The sequence below is a fragment of the Tachyglossus aculeatus genome, chromosome 21, assembly GCF_015852505.1.
Source record: "Tachyglossus aculeatus isolate mTacAcu1 chromosome 21, mTacAcu1.pri, whole genome shotgun sequence".
Taxonomy (NCBI): domain Eukaryota; kingdom Metazoa; phylum Chordata; class Mammalia; order Monotremata; family Tachyglossidae; genus Tachyglossus; species Tachyglossus aculeatus.
Window position 1 is genome coordinate 66319415 of NC_052086.1, and position 16332 is coordinate 66335746.

General features: G+C 45.8%; 1 protein-coding gene across 1 annotated transcript in view; it reads right to left on the bottom strand.

Moving 5' to 3' along the window:
• Window positions 1-3714: 3714 nt before the first annotated feature.
• Window positions 3715-16332, bottom strand: part of CYTH3 (cytohesin 3) — a 117493-nt gene continuing 104875 nt past the window's right edge. Inside the window, exons 10-13 of the mRNA XM_038762525.1 lie at window positions 7235-7311; window positions 7049-7120; window positions 5929-6083; window positions 3715-4379 (exon numbers count right to left, since the gene is read on the bottom strand). Of these exons, the coding sequence (XP_038618453.1) occupies window positions 4307-4379; window positions 5929-6083; window positions 7049-7120; window positions 7235-7311 (377 nt within the window). The 3' untranslated portion in view covers window positions 3715-4306. The remainder of the gene's footprint in view (window positions 4380-5928; window positions 6084-7048; window positions 7121-7234; window positions 7312-16332) is intronic.

Sequence of the window (16332 nt, forward strand, 5' to 3'; positions counted from 1 at the left end):
AACAACGAACGAGAAACCTTGGTCGTCGTGTTTTCTTCTTTAGCCACCGACTAAAGATGGAAGAGGATACGAACATTTAACTGGAGAAGGTGAGCAGCGGAGCACCCCGACTTCCTCGGTGGTCCCGCTCGGCGGTGGGGGGAGAGTTCACTACCTCTAGGACCTGGACTAGACACCCCCCCAAGATGCTCGGAAGAGCGGTGTTTTCCCGAATTCGGAGAAAGATTACATTCCTAAATACCCTTTCACTTGCAAAACTTCACACGCTTGTTTAGCCATACATTTAGCTTTTATTGTAGTAAATGAACACAGTATTTGCAGTCGGCTTTTTACAGGTGTACAAACATTAACTGTATACATTTTACAACAAAATAGTCGGAATACCTACAGAATGGTTCTTCATGCAAGACAGGGGTGTGGACAGTGAGGAGCAGACACTCCAGAAATATATAGCTGTACATGACCTATTTACATAGACACTTTCTATTTAGCTGTAAATACAAATATTTTCCAAGAAAATATAAGAAGATGGTAAATCACAAGTCATAACTAGCTTCTGGTCTACAACGGACCTTACTTCGCAGCAAGCATATCTATTTAGATACGTGAGTTTATAACTTTGAAATATGCTCTGCTTTATATGAAGCATTAAATGCTGCTCCATCTATAAGTACTTCTGCTTTTAACCACAGACACTGAACTGCTCTAAACTGTGCCAAATGAGACCGTAGAAGATCTTCCTTGCCTGTAAAATCCAGGATATTGAGCATCTGAAATGCTTTCGAGATGGTATTCAGGGCTTGAGAGCAGTGATAACTGAGGCCAACTATGGGGAGAGATGATGAGGGACAGCACAGTTTCTCTTTACCAGAGAAAATATCTGTTGAAGCTGACCATCCACCTCCTTGTTCCCCATCAGACTAAAAGCCTTCAACTCGGAAGAGTACGCGGTCTTCGACTAGAAGTAGAACGATTGTATACGGTGCAAGTGGGGTTTTGGGCGGGGGTGGAGGGAGATTTTTCACAACACCAATCAGGAGGAATTAAATACGTGAATCGTTAATTTATTCAGGGCAAGACAAAGTCATGGCATTTTGGGGCGGGGGGGGGAGGTGACTTTTCCTAATGGTGGCTCTAAAATAGTCCCTCAAGAGAAGGACTCAAAAGTGCTAGGAGGGAGTTTATTTCCAACCCCCTTGTACACAGTACCTGATAAAGCCCCCATTTCAATCAGTCACTTTCTCCCTGCAGGCCACCGAGGAAGGGGCTAGCCCTTTGGGCCTGATTGGTGACTGATGGAAATTAGGGGCTGGCCTAATTTCCATCCCTTAATACTGCTTTGAATCAACCATTTCGCCCCCCCAAAAAACTGCTGTCACCCAGTCGGGAACACTACCTTAAGGCTACCCACATCTTACTGCCCTCCGCCAAAGGTGAAAGGAGCAAAAAAAAAAAAAACCTTTGATTTTTTTGAAATGCAGAGAAATAAACCGCTTCCTCTTTTTCCAACATCATTTTGGTCTCAGAAGCTGCACTCGTCCCACATAAACATCTGGTTAAATCAAGTTCTTTCACCACGTGAATATGGCAAATGAATGAATATGCATATCTTGTAAGGCATTTCCTTCCCTATGTGACTATTAGATTAAAGAGAAGGTTTCAGTGCAGTCCTACCAAGGTGGCATGTTCAAATGAATGGTTTGGGACCCAGCTCACTTGATGGAAGGGAATAAAGAGAAAACATAAAAGATTGGAGCACTGCCAGGTCTCGGGAGTTTGCACCATTAAACTGATTGCAATCATGAACCCATTTGGAACTGGGAATATTCATTCATTGCAGCAGCCTGAGTTGCGTAGGATTACTGCTACAACCCCTTACCACCAATGGCTTGATCTGGTGGGTCCCAAAAATCCTTACGGCATGTGAAAGGTGTCTGGGAATTAATCAGATATTGGCTAAGCTGTCTCCAAATGCAGAATTTTAAATTTGGGGTCTTAGTACAGTTGACAAGGCCTAAAGCCTGGGAACAGATGTAACGTTTAACTTGACTTTAAACAGATGGATAAGGGAGAAAGAGTTGTGACTTCAGACACCTTTTGCAAAGCATCTAAAACAGGGCTCAGTAGATGAACTGCATCATCCCCTATTCACACCACCAACTAAAGGCTCCATTCCTTCCACAGAGCCACTGAGATCCTCATCATTATCGAAACATACAGCTCCAACATTATTATTTCCTCACATGTAAGGTTGAACTTCAAAAGCAAGAAAAATAGGAATTGAGATTTCTTTTCCATCGATTTTCTCTCTCTGCAGCAGGTACTAAATGAAGCACCTGTGGCCACACCTTTGTGCAGTGCCTTCGCACTCAGGGCAAGCTTGCGGGGAGAAGGTCCCTGGTTTCCACCTTCCCTTCATGTAGGAAAGAACACTTTCGGCGGTGTTAGCTTCATAAATGAAATCTACAGTGTGTACAGACAGGAAAATAAATACATCTGGCATAGAAAAGCACCATTAATCACTGTGCCCATTCCTCAGGAGCCACTGTACCACTGTCCTCTACTTGCACTTTACAGGACGTCAGGGTGGTCGTTTTTGGGTTCACTTGGAAAAAACACCTGCAGAAAAATATCTTCCCCCTACCCAAAATATCACGCTCATGAAGTTCCCCTTAAATCGTTTAGTTAGTTCTGGAGAGAGCTGAAAATTCACAATTCTCCATGCCATGGACCTCAAGAACTTTCAGCGTGGCCGGTGAGGGAATTTGGGGTTTAAACTATATGAAAACCAGCAGAGCAGGATGGTTTGGTGGGGTAGTGTTTTGAAATGAAATAGTTCTCCCACGCTTTTTTAAGCTCTGAAATAGAATCATGAAACTCTTTAACAATGAACTCTGGTGAATTAGAGAACCACGGTTTGTTCAGTGTTCTGCCTATAGGACATACCTGGCCAACTTGTTCTGAATATGTACAATATAAGTAAAACGTACTGTCTTGAAGAAATGAAGACAGCGTACATATGCGGAGGAGAGAGCGGGACTTTCAACAGTCAGATCCACGGAGGACACATCTGTGTTGGGAGATTAAAGCTTAGTCTCCCAAATATACGTCTGAGAATCAGTGGTAGAGGCTCAACCCCGACATTTTCTATTCTTTGGCTAACTGGTTTTCTCTACAATATTTAACAGAACAAACAAACAAACAAAAAAACCCCATGAAGAGGCCTAAGGCAAGCTCTCTGACTGATCGCGGGAGAGTAACCCTCTCTGATCACCAAAGAAGTTCGGCTAATGATTGCTAGTCCGGCATGCCCGGTTTCCTTACCTATTCTAATAACTAGCCCTTATCAAAACAGACAAATATTCAGTACAGGACAGTGGGAAGGCAGGTCCACAGAAGATGGCAGATACAAGAGGAATAATTCCGCTTTTTCTTTACCGCTTGGCAACTCGGTCTGAATGGGAGCAGCAAACTGAGTCCACCGGCAGCTGCGGCTACCCCTGAAATGCAGCCCGATTTCCTAAGTCCCTGGAAGCTGGGTATTTTATTTTCACGGCACACTATATTGTTGTGCCCAGGAGCTACCGATACAGCTGCCGTTCAAAAATACTACTGTTAGAAAGTAAACGTTTGTCTCAATCGCAGAATACGAAAAGCCATACAAAAGTATTTCCGTAATATCTAAAGAAAAGGGTTCGAAACAAAACAATGTGGTAGATTTTCACTTTTTTATGACATGATGGGTTTGGCCCCCTGCTGCTAATGATTATGGGTTTTACAGCTGGTAATGACAAAAATTTTTACATTCAGAAAACGAAGTTTGAACTATACCGTACACCAGTTTTGAAGGCTTAGTATGAAGCACTTTTGTTAAGTAAAAATCACTAAAAGAATGTTTTTCTGACATCTCCTGCGCTGGGCAATATGCTCAACAAACAGGAAGGGATATTTCCTATTGTATGTTAGCCTGATCAGTTGTTACTGGTTTTTTTTTTTCCTCTCATGGACGGATTGAAAAACCCAAAATACACATAAGGCTTCCATGTCTTCAGTTTAGCAAATTAAAATAATAATTCCAGTGCAGCTACCCCCCAGGAAGCTTGCTCCAATGCTGTAAGCAAAATATCACTCTCCCAAGCAGGGGTCTCTCAAGAAGGTTTTCCGGTGGGGAGTTTGGTTTGTCCATTCACCGATGAAATAGCGAATCATGTTCTCCAATTGCTTTCTGCCCATGGTGATGTGATTTTTCTCCCTACCTGGTCAAATGTCACGGGACTAGTGCAGACCCTGATCCGGCCGGGAAGAGCTATTTCTTATTGGCGATTCGTCTTTTCCTCGTTGCTAACATATCGTAGAAAGGATCCCTGCTGATACTCGCTCTGGTGATGGAGGAGGAGAAAAAAAATAAATCAGGGAACAAGAGACTGCTTAACACTTTTCTTTCACCCATTAACGTTAACAGAGCAGTAGGGCCAAAAGAGAATGTCGACTTTCTAGTCTTTGAAATTCGAAAACGACCCAACTTTCCCCCCTAAACCCAGTCCTAACCTTTCCAGCTCAGTCAATAACATAATCATACTAATTGCATTTGTTAAGTGCTCACTATGTGCCAAGCACCAAGCTGGGGTAGATACAAGCGAATCAGGTTGTCTCACGTGGGGCTCACAGGCTTCATCCCCATTTTACAGATGAGGTAAGTGAAGTGACTTGCCCATAGTCACCCCGCTGACGAGTGGAGGAACCAGGATTAGAACCCACGACCTCCGACTCCCAAGCCCGTGCTCTCTCCACTAAGCCATTATGCATCCTTGCTGTCCCAGAAGCCTGAATCTGTGTGGAATCCTCAAATCCTCCCCGTCCTTCTGGTGCCAAATTTAATCTACTGCCAAATTCTGCTGGTTCTTCATACACAGCTCCCGGTTCTGCCCTTGCCTTTCTGGCCAAACAGCTATCACACTGATACAAATTCTGGTCCTACCAGCCCTAGACCACTGTACCAGCCTCCTTGCTGCCTTCCCTCCCTCCACCTTCTCCCCTTACATCCCTCAGCACACATCTCCACTGGCTTCCTGTGTCCCTTCACGTCGAGAAAAAACTCCACTCGATCAGCCTTTTCGGCTGCTCTTTTCATCTGCTGCTCTCCGACTTGCTCTCTTTATTCCTCTCCAACTAACCTTTTAATTAACTGCACCTCACTCCTGATCATCATCAATCGTACTTATTGAGCGCTTACTGTGTGCAGAGCACTGCACTAAGCGCTTGGGAAGTACAAGTTGGCAACACATAGAGACGGTCCCTACCCAACAGTGGGCTCACAGTCTAAATGGGGGAGACAGAGAACAAAACCAAACATACCAACAAAATAAAACAAATAGATAGAATAGATGCTACCCCCTCTGCACCCTCACTTCCACTTTGGCCCCGACTTTGAACTCCCTTCCCAAATCCAAAAGACCACAGCTCTCCTCATCTCAAAGCCTTCCTGAAAATCCCAATTCCTCCAGTAAGCTTCCCCTGATTAATTCCCAGAACCAGTCAGCCTTTTCTAGTACTTAGGTGCTATCTATAACTATATCCGATATCAGCACACACACACACTAAATTATTTTGATTACTCTCTTTGTAACTATATTTATAACTATCTCCCCCATTAAACAGTAAGTTCCATGTGGGCAAGGAATACACCAATTTCCTTTGTACTTCCCAAATGCTTCGAACAATGCACTGAACCCCGTGGACGCTCGATAAATGCTATCGCTACTTTGATTCCTTGACGGATGAATGCTTGTCAGAGAAATGTACGAAGGACTATTCCAAGGCCCCTTAGGTTTCTGGAATGTGAAGTTGGAACATTACTTGTTGGGGCATGGGATAGGGAAGACCTCACTGAACACACCCAAGACTTTCCATTTAAGTCCTGTTACTCACTTGATCGACTTGATCCATTCCTCCTTCTCCTCGGGTGTAGGGGCAGAGATTCGATACACAACATGGTTACCTTCTACCACTCGGCCATCCGCCTCTGTTTTACAGGCTTTAATGACTTGTCCCTTATGGCTTGGGTTGTAGAGCTCAAAACAGTTCTGGGGAGAAAAACAAGATGAGAGGGAGAGACGTACTTGTGAATAATGGAACCTAAAAATGAGAGAGGTCTGCCCCAAATATTTTGCATTCTACGTGCAAATTATGTCCACCACAGAAATGTAATTACGAAAACAGACTTAGTAAAAAAGATCATTCATTCACTCATTCGATCGTATTTATGGAGCACTTACCGAGTGCAAAGCACTGTACTAAGCACTTCGGAGAGTACAATACAACAACAGACACAATCCCTGCCCACAATGAGTTTACAGTCGGGGAGGGGTGGGAGGGCTAGTGACAGATATCAATACAAATAAATTCCAGATAAGCAGCAGTGGAAAGAACCTGGGCTTTGGAGTCAGGGGTCATGGGTTCAAATCCCGGCTCCGCCACTTGTCAGCTGCGGGACTTTGGGCAAATCACTTAACTTCTCTGTGCCTCAGTTACCTCATCTGTAAAATGGGGATTAAGACTGTGAGCCCCACGTGGGACAACCTGACTACCCTGTAACCTCCCCAGCGCTTAGAACAGTGCTTTGCACATAGTAAGTGCTTAATAAATGCCATTATTATAATTATTAGTTCTGCGGGGCTGGGAGTGGGGGAAAAACAAAGGGAGCAAGTCAGGGTGATGCAGAAAGGGAGTGGGAGAAGTGGAAAGGGGAACAGTCTGGGAAGGCCTCTTGGAGATGTACCTTCAATAAGGTTTATTAATAATGGTATTTATGAGCACTGTGCTAAGTACTGCGGTAGGGGCAGGATAAGCAGATTAATAAGGTTTGATTATAAATTCACTGAAGGCACAGTCAGGGTCTTCCAAGTTTATTGTATGCTCCTGAGCACCTAGCTCCCGAGTACCTAGCACAGTGCTCTGTCAGAAAAGATGCTCAGAAAATACGGAAGAGGATGAGGGGAGAGGAGGAGGGGAGGGGGGTGATGGACAAGGTGGGAGGAAAATGTCTTACAGGTTTTCGTGGATCTTCCACTTCTCTTATGCTCAGATTTTCCAAAGGGATAATCCCCCTAGGCTCTTTGTCCTAGAAGATAGAAAAGCATTTTCATGTACATTTCAAATCACTCTCTTGGCTCTGGTTCTGGGGTCTGGTTACTTTTGGCAAGAGGATTAGGCAGAGCCGGGGCCTTATACTCACTGTTGTGTATTCAAAGTAATACAGGCAATTATCTGTCAGGATGAACCACCGGCGCTTCCAGGTTTTCACTCTTCCTCCTAAAAAACCCCAAAACCCAGTAAGTCAGATGTAGCTGGAGGAAGGAGTTCAGTCCTGGAACCTTATCAAAGACGTCACAGTTTTCAAAACAAGCACTACCCAGCCTCAGAAATACTGCCAGGAAACTAAGCTTTGCTTAAGGCCTTTCCTTCCAGTCAGGGAGGGTTCGGTGTTTTTAACGGACAGGGAAAATCTGAAACCAACGCTCGTGCTGAGTGATGCGTGCACCTGAGTGATGAGGGGGCTTCGGGGCAAACTCATGAATAACTAACTGAGAAGCAAGCTTACCCTTTCATAACCTCAGCCCAAAACACTGTAGCAGGACAGGCCCTGCTAGAAACCCAGGTCAAGGAATCCCATCTACCAAATAAAATAAAATAAAATAAAAAGAAAGGAAGAAAAAAAGGTGCCTGCTCGAGGCTTTCGTTCCTCCCTGCCCTGTCCTGGTTTGGCTTGGGAAATCCTTTATAATCTGATTACTTTCCCATCAGTTTCCAGGAAGAATTGGGAGCAGAGAAGACCCACATCTTAGTGGATGAACTTTACTCTTTGTCCCTCCCTCCCAACCCCTACCCTCCAACCCAGAGAAATAATTGCCAAATCACTGCCTGCCCCTGGGTTTATCAATAGGCTGATCTCATTACATCACAGTGCTTACCATATTTACTGCATTCTGGGAAAAACTGACAGAGATTATTAACCATTACCCCTTCCCCTGGGGGATTATCAGAGTGAAGGAATCATCACCAAATGATGAATGAATCATCACCAATGATGATTGGATGATGAAGGATGATGAAGGAATCATCACCAAGCGCTTAGTACAGTGCTCTGCACATAGTAAGCGCTCAATAAATACGATTGATGATGATGATCACCAAATCTCTGGACTACCTGTTTGCTCTCACAAAGACCTCTTAGTCTCTTTTTATCTTAAAGAACAACCACTTTAATAAACAGAACATGACAGACACAGCAAAACTAGCTCCAGGCTCTGACCCGCTATTCCTAACACGCATGCTGTTGCCCATGAAATGTTATTTGGGGTGAGTAGCATCCTTTTCGGGGCTCCGAGTCACTGATGTGGGAGCTTCGCAGGTGCCGAGCCACACTGTCACGTGGTCTCCCACGGTTTTACTACATTTACTAGGTTTATTAGTAAATTTACTAGATTTACTAGAATCCCGACTCAGTTCCCTCTGTCAAATGAGGATTAAGACTGTGAGCCCTACGTGAGACAACCAGCTGACCTTGTATCTCCCCCAGCGGTTAGCACAAATGCCGGCATCAACATTATTATTATTATTCCACCAACTGTCTGCTGTGTGACCTTGGGCAAGTCACTTAACTCCTCTGAGCCTCAGCTACCTCATCTGTAAAATGGGGATTAAGACTGTGAACCCCACATGGGACAACCTGATCACTTTGTATCCCCCCCCAGCGCTCAGAACAGTGCTTTGCACATAGTAAGCGCTTAACAAATGCCAACATTATTATTATTATTATTACTATGGGAATCTCGCTTTAAAGGGGAAGGGGGGGAGACAGGGAAGTGATCCAAAAGCAAGCGGAGGCAAGTGCTGAGACGCTGAAAACACACAAACCGGGATCAATGCAGGAAGAGCTTGTGGACAGGTTGGCGGGGAGGGATTGGTGATTTATAGTGTTCTAGAAGAAATGCATAGACAAGAGGCAGTCGAAGTGGACGAGGACCTGGTTCTTGGTCTCTGAGCCCCAAGGTTTGCTCTGGCAACTCGGGGCTGGTGATGCCACCTTCATAGAAGCAGCCCATTCCAGGGCCTCTGCTAGAAATACCTAACGAGGTGCTTGAATTTGCCCCCGTTTGCCCAGATCTGGTACAGAAAGAAACAGAAAGCTGGCAGGGAGGGAGCACAGCTAGCTGCAACTGCAGCTAGAAAAATTTCATCCAAAAAGAGCAGCATGGCCTAGTGAAAAGAGCACGGGCGTGGGAGTCTGAGGATTTGGGTTTCAATCCCGATCTGCCACTTGTCCGCTTTGGGACCCTGGGCAAGTCACTCAACTTCTCTGTGCCTCAATTGCCTCATCTGTAAATTGGGGATTAAGACTGTGAGCCCCCTGTGGGACAGAGACTGTGCCCAACCTGCTTATCTACCCCAGCGCATACTAAAGTGCCTGGTACATTGTAAGCACTTATATATCATTTAAAAAGAAAAGAGAGAAAGCCCAATGCCTAGTCGGGAGCGCTGAATTCTTCTAATATCACTGAGCGGTCTGGGATGGTGCATCGAATTCCAGGTGAATTCTTGCAGGGGCGGGGGAAACACCTTTCAGGTGCTCATGACCATCTTTGGGTACCCTTCCTTCTGCTCCAGAACTCAGACCTAAATAACCGGAAAACGCCGGTGACTAGAAATTGTCCAGTTTTCGTTAACTCTTTGATTTAGTCGGCCTGCTCCCATTCATGATCCCAACAGCTTCGGGTCAGTCACCTCCTAATCTTATGACACCTTAGAGCCCCTTCTAGCCAGTTGCTTTCTGCCACTGTCTTTGCCTAAGAAAAGCGATAGAGGAAGCAGCGTGGCCTAACGGATAGAGCACGGGACTGAGAGTCAGCAGGACCTGGGTTCTAATCCTGGTTCTGCCACTTGTCTGCTGTGTGACCTTGGGCATCTCTGTGCCTCAGTTACCTCATCTGTAAAATGGGGGATTGTGAGCCCCACGTGGGACGGGGACCATGTCCAAACCAATTATCTTGTCTCTACCCAAACGCTTAGTAGAGTGCCGGGCACATAGTAAGCACTTAAATACCACAATTATTATTATTGTTGTATAAGCAAGAGTGTTATGGGATGGGAAGTTTGAACCTCATCTTGTCACCGTTACGATGTGTGGCTTTAGGAAAATCACTTCCCATCCTAGTGCCTCTGTTTTCCCATCTATGCAGTAAGAATAAAGGTTAGGGTCCCACAAAACAAAAACTAAAAAACCACCCCTGGGTCCTCAGGGAGTTAAAAAGAGGACTGTAGTGAGAAAGTAGCATGGCTCGGTGGAAAGAGGCCGGGCTTTGGAGTCAGAGGTCATGGGTTTGAATCCCAGCTCCGCCACGTCTGCTGTGTGACCTTGGGCAAGTCACTTAACTTCTCTGAGCCTCAGTTCCCTTATCTGTAAAATGGGGATTAAGACTGTGAGCCCCAAGTGGGACAACTTGATCGCCTTGTATCCCCCCCAGCACTTAGAACAGTGCTCTGCACATAGTAAGCGCTTAACAAATGCCACCATTATTATTATTAAAGTACTGTTGGATAGATGAAAGAACTTGATCACCCAAAGCTTGGGGTGAGAAATCTGAGAGTAGGCTATTGACCCAGAAGTCCTTTAGAAAGAGGAGACAACTTATTGTCCTGAACTGTTCGGTTAACCGCCTGCCGGGAGACGGGGGTTGAAGCAGATGGCCACGTCGGATTCTTTCCAGCACTATGATTTTGTGGCTGCAAAACTGGCATATGAATGCCAGTAATTGATGTAAATGCCTAGTAGCAGAGAAACAGCATGGCCTAGTAGAAAGAGCACTCAGATGACCTGGGTCTGCCACTTACCTGCTAACTGACCCTGGGCAAGCCACTTCATTTCCTCTGTGCCTCAGTTCCCTCATCCGCAAAATGTTTCCTCTCCTACTTAGGACTGTGAGTCCCACATGGGATCTGATTATCTTGTATCTACGCCAGCCTTTAGTACAGTGCTTGGCACACAGTAAGCCCTTACCGAATACCACAGTTATTGTTATTAGCACACCTTCGGCACCCTACTCACTCACGGGAGCAGATTCTGGGCTTCGGGAACTCGGACCCTAATGGCCAATTGGGCTATGGGGCACCAGCAATGGGCTCCTACGCGCTGCCTCAGAGGGCGGATGTGCTTCAGGTGGAAGTGAGGATAGGGAGGTGAGGTTTCTCTTTCTCTCTGACCCGTTCCACTGGGAAACCCTGACGATTAGCACTGTGAAGGAAAAGAAAAGAACTAGGTTTATTTCTAGACCTTCTAAACAGTAAGCTCGTTGTGGGCAGGAAACGGGTCTAAGAACTCTGTTATATGATGTCTGTCTCCCCCCTTCTAGACTGTAAGCCCAGTGTGGGCAGGGATGGTCTCTCTTTATTGCTGAATTATACTTTCCAAGTGCTTAGTACAGTGCTCTGCACACAGGAAGCACTCAATAAATACGACTGAATGAATGATACCCTCCCAAACGCTTCGTATAATGCTCTGCTCAATAAAATAGCACTGACTGATCAATTGATTGATCCTTTTCTTCGGCTTCCTTAGCAGAGTTACATTAAAGGACACAAAGGTCATGGGTTCTAATCCCAGCTCCGGCACTTCATTCATTCATTCATTCAATCATATTTATTGAGCGCTTACTGTGTGCAGAGCACTGTACTAAGCACTTGGGAAGTACAAGTCGGCAACATATAGAGATGCACTTGTCAGATGTGTGACTTTGGGCGAGCCACTCAACTTCTATGTGCCCCAGTAACCTCATCTCTAAAATGGGGATTAAGAATGAGAGCCCCATGTGGGACAACCTGATTACTTTGTATCTCCCCCAGCGCTTAGAACAGTGCTTGGCACATAGTAAGCACTTAACAGATGCCATCATTATTATTACTGGTATTAGGAAACCCTGTACTGAAATGCCAGGAATCAAATCTTCTTCCTCTCCACTCTGAGTTGCCCTTGAAGCTACTTGTTTTGTCCATCCTGTAACAATGGTTCTAGTAACAGTACTTCTTGAGCACCCACCTAATTTCTTGTGAATTCCTTGATGCTAGAAATCCGAATTACAAAGATTTTATGTAAGCTGCTCTAGGCCCCTGGGCCACCGTGAGCTCTGGTCAGAAGATAAGTATAGAAGGACCTTTCCTAGCTGGTGTATTTCTAACAGGAAGCTTTGGGACAAAGAAACATTCACGATTTCTTTTTTTTTTTTTCTAAAATAAAAAGAAGCTACCAAAGATCTTGGTTCCTATTTTCTCTAGCTTGCTCCTCCAGGTTTACTGCTGATATTGGTCAGACACACATCACCCTTGATTTGTGCTTACTGACTGACCATCCAACAATTCTTACAAAATAAGAGGACCCAAAAGGTAGAGGGAACAGACAAGATAGATAAGGACTGTCACACTAAATGGGATGTGAATGGGCACCCTGGTCTGGAATCCCCTACACCTTCATATGTGCCAGACCACCACTCTCTCCATCTCCAACAGGCCTTTCCTGATTAACCTCTCATTTCCCCACCTATTCGAACTCCTTTCTGCATAACCTATGTACTTAGGTCTGTACCCCTTTAACACTTCGACATTTACTCCAGTCCAGACCCACAGCACTGCCATACATCTCAATCAATAGTATTTATTGAGCGCTTATCACGGGCAGAACACTGTACGAAGTGCTTGGGAAAATACAATAGCGTTGGCAGACAGGATCCCTGCCTACAGGAGCTTACAGTCCACAGGGGGAGAAGGACATTAAAATAAATTAATCACTGATAGGAGACCCCCCACCCCCGCCAAATGCATAAACGATAGAGAGGGGAGGGTGAGCAGGGAAAATGAGGGCTTAGTCAAGGAAGGCTTCTTGGAGGAGATGTAATTTGGGGAGGGTTGGAAGGTGGGGAGAGTGATAGACTGTTGGATATGAAGGGGGACACGAGGCCGGAGGTGGGTGAGGGGTCGACAGTGGGACAGATGAGATCGAGCTACAGAAGATAGGCTGGTGTTAAAGGAGTGAAGTGGGTGGATTGGGTTGTAGTAGGAGATCAGCAAGACCACGGAGGAGGGAAAGAGAGCTGACTGAGCGCCTTAAAGCCGACTGTAAGGCATTTCTGTTTTGATGAGGTGGGTGGGCAACCACTGGCATTTTTATGTACTGCAGAGTTAAAGACTGAATGGTTTTTCAGAAAAATGATCCGGGCAGCGGAGCGGAGCATAGATTAGAGAGGGCAGAGAACGGAGGCAGGGAGGTCAACAAAGAGGTTGGCGCAGTAAAGGTGGGATACAAGAAGTGCTTGGATTAGCACAGCAGCAGTTTGAATGGAGAGGAAAGGGTGGGTGCCATCTCCCCTAGCTGTAATTTAATGTTTGTCTCTCCCTCTTGACTGTAAGCTCCATGAGGACAGGAATCACGTCTACCAAATCTAACGCAACTGGACCCTCCCAAGCACTTAGTACAGTTCTCTGCACATAGTAAGTGCTCAATAAATATGATCGATAGACTGATTAAATGTTACGATTATGAAATCAAACAAGTGAATTCCTGCCTCATTGGAACATGCACTTTGCTTGGAAAGTGAAATTTCTAGTTTTAAATATCTAAAATCCCCTGTGTAAGCATTTGATAAAACATGTTTCTCTGCGCGTGTTTGGGAGTGTCTGGCATCTTATGGTCATTTCCGAAGAGCAATCTCTTTGAATGCCGTGCTGACTACCCAACTGGGGAAATAGTTCTAACAGAAACAATTGGTCCGCAACTGTCTTTTGCTGCAGGCCTTTCCTGGAACCCCTTAGGGTCCCTAAAAGAAGGGGTGGGTGAGGGAGGAGAGGCTCTTGGGTTGGGCCAGATCAAGAGAACAGGGAGCAGGAGTTTAGAGGGAGAAGGGTCCGATCTCTCGTAATTCTGGCAATGAGTGTGGGAAGTGGAAGGATAAAAGTGGGGCGCGGAAAGTCTTGAAACGTTGCTGGACTTGGCAGTGATCGCAGTCTGATAAGAGAAGCAGCGTGGCTCCGTGGACAGAGCACGGGCTTGGGAGCCAGAGGTCATGAGTTCTAATCCCGGCTCCACTACTTGTCAGCTGTGTGGCTTTGGGCAAGTCACTTAACTTCTCTGTGCCTCAGTTACCTCACCTGTAAGATGGGGATTAAAACTGTGAGCCCCACATGGGGCAACCTGATTGCCTTGTATCTACCCCAGAGCTTAGAACGGTGCTTGGCACATAGTAAGCGCTTAACAAATACCATCATCACTGTAAGTCACTTTCCTGCCTGTCAGGAAGGTCCTTTCCGATTATCCTAACTCACCGGGAGGCTGGCATTGTCAGACAGTGAGTGAGAAAAGCCTCTGATAGTCATGAAGACAGCAGGGTGAAGGGAGGATATTTGAACGTGGCACAATAATACAGCTTCAGGAGCACTGGAAATTACGGTAGCCAGGCCCACTTTCCGAAGGAAAAAAAATACTCTCTGGTGTGCTTTCTCTACCTCTCTGGGTCGATTAGAACAATTACGGGCACCCTTACAGCAACTTCTCAGTAATTCAAAATCATTTGGAACAATCCTGCTTCAGATTACAGATTCTTTCGGGCCGCTGGAAGTCAGAGGATGCAAATTCACAAATCCGGGGTTCAGTCCATGGCTGAGTCAGGGATAGGAAGGGGAGGGAAGGGATGACCAGAGTCAGAAAGAGGATCAGGCATCCTCTCTATTCCCTGCAGCCTTGACCCCTTATCCTTGTCCTTCCTTCTCCTCCTGACATTTGCAAATTATTTTTTATCTGTCCATCTATTAGTATGTAAGCTCCTGGAGGGCAGTGCTTACTTTTGTTGTAATCAGTAGATCAATGGTATTTACCGGGTGCTTACTGTGTGCACGGCACAGTACTAAGTGCTTGGAACAGTACAACAGAGCTGATAGACCCGTTCCCTCCTGCAGTCTAATTCTCCCAAACAGAACAGTGCTTTGCCCTTCGTAGGTACTCAATAAGTACCGCTGCTGATGGCGATCCCCAGCAAAGTAGGCTAAAACACACCTCCCCAAATACCCTCTTCAGAGAATAAGGTTGGAGTGAGAGGCAGAAGGTGCCAGGATCTCATTTCTGCCTCAGTGTGGGTCCACAGCAAGGATGGAGGAGCTAGTTTTAGTTCATTCCCTTCTTGGAGTCTTGGGCTGTAGGGGAATGAGGATTCCCTGTATTATTATAATGATTCTCTGAATTGTTATAATTGCTAGAGCTGCCAGAATCTGGATTTTCCCTAGCAGCTTTCAACCAAGTGCCTAATAGTTTCTCACCTTCATCAGGCCTTGGGTTGGGTCTTTAAGGGAAGCAGCGTGGCTTAGTGGAAAGACCACGGGCTTGGGAGTCAGAGGCCATGGGTTTTAATCCCGGCTCCGCCACCTGTCCGTTGTGTGACCTTGGGCAAGCCACTTAACTTCTCTGTACCTCAGTTACCTCATCTGTAAAATGGGGATTAAGACTGTGAGCCCCATGTGGGGCAACCTGATTGCCTTGCAACTACCCCAGCACTTAGAACAGTGCTTGGCACCTAGTAAGCGCTTAACAAATACCACCGTTATTATTATTACCACATCCCTGCAAGGTGGACGGGGCCAAGATTGTCATCCCTATCACACATCTGGAGGAAGGAGGGCTCAGAAAAGAAATGGCTTGCCCCAGGTCAGCAGCAACCCAACTTGTCCCAACAGCCTCAGTGTCAGGGCCTCAGGAGCAGTGGGGATATAGGGAAAAGTTCAAACTCTCAGTGCTTCTGGGCTAAGAGCCTGTTTTAAAAAGAGTTACAGGGTAAAACACGTTCTAATCAATCAGTCAATCAACCCACGGTATTGACTGAGTGCAGATCACGGTCTTGAGTGCTTGGGAGAGTACAAGAGATAAGATCCATGCCCACAAAGGGCTTACCATCTAAAGGGAGAGACTTATTTTCAGGGAGGAGGAAGAAGTGCTTAAATAGTACATAAATAGTTAAGTCCTTTGGGAGTTTAACTGCGTAAGTGCTGAGATGATGGTTGGGAGGGTGCGAATTAGGAAGAGGAAAAAATCAATCAGGGAAAGCCTCCGGAGGAGGTGGGACTTCGGAAGGACTTTGAGGTTTGCTATAATTCATACATTCATTCATTCAATCGTACTTATTGAGCGCTTACTGTGTGCAGAGCACCGTACTAAGCGCTTGGGAAGTACAAGTGGGAATGTGGGGCTTATGCCAAGACTTGCTGCACACAGAGCCTACCTGCCTTCTGTGTGACCCTGGG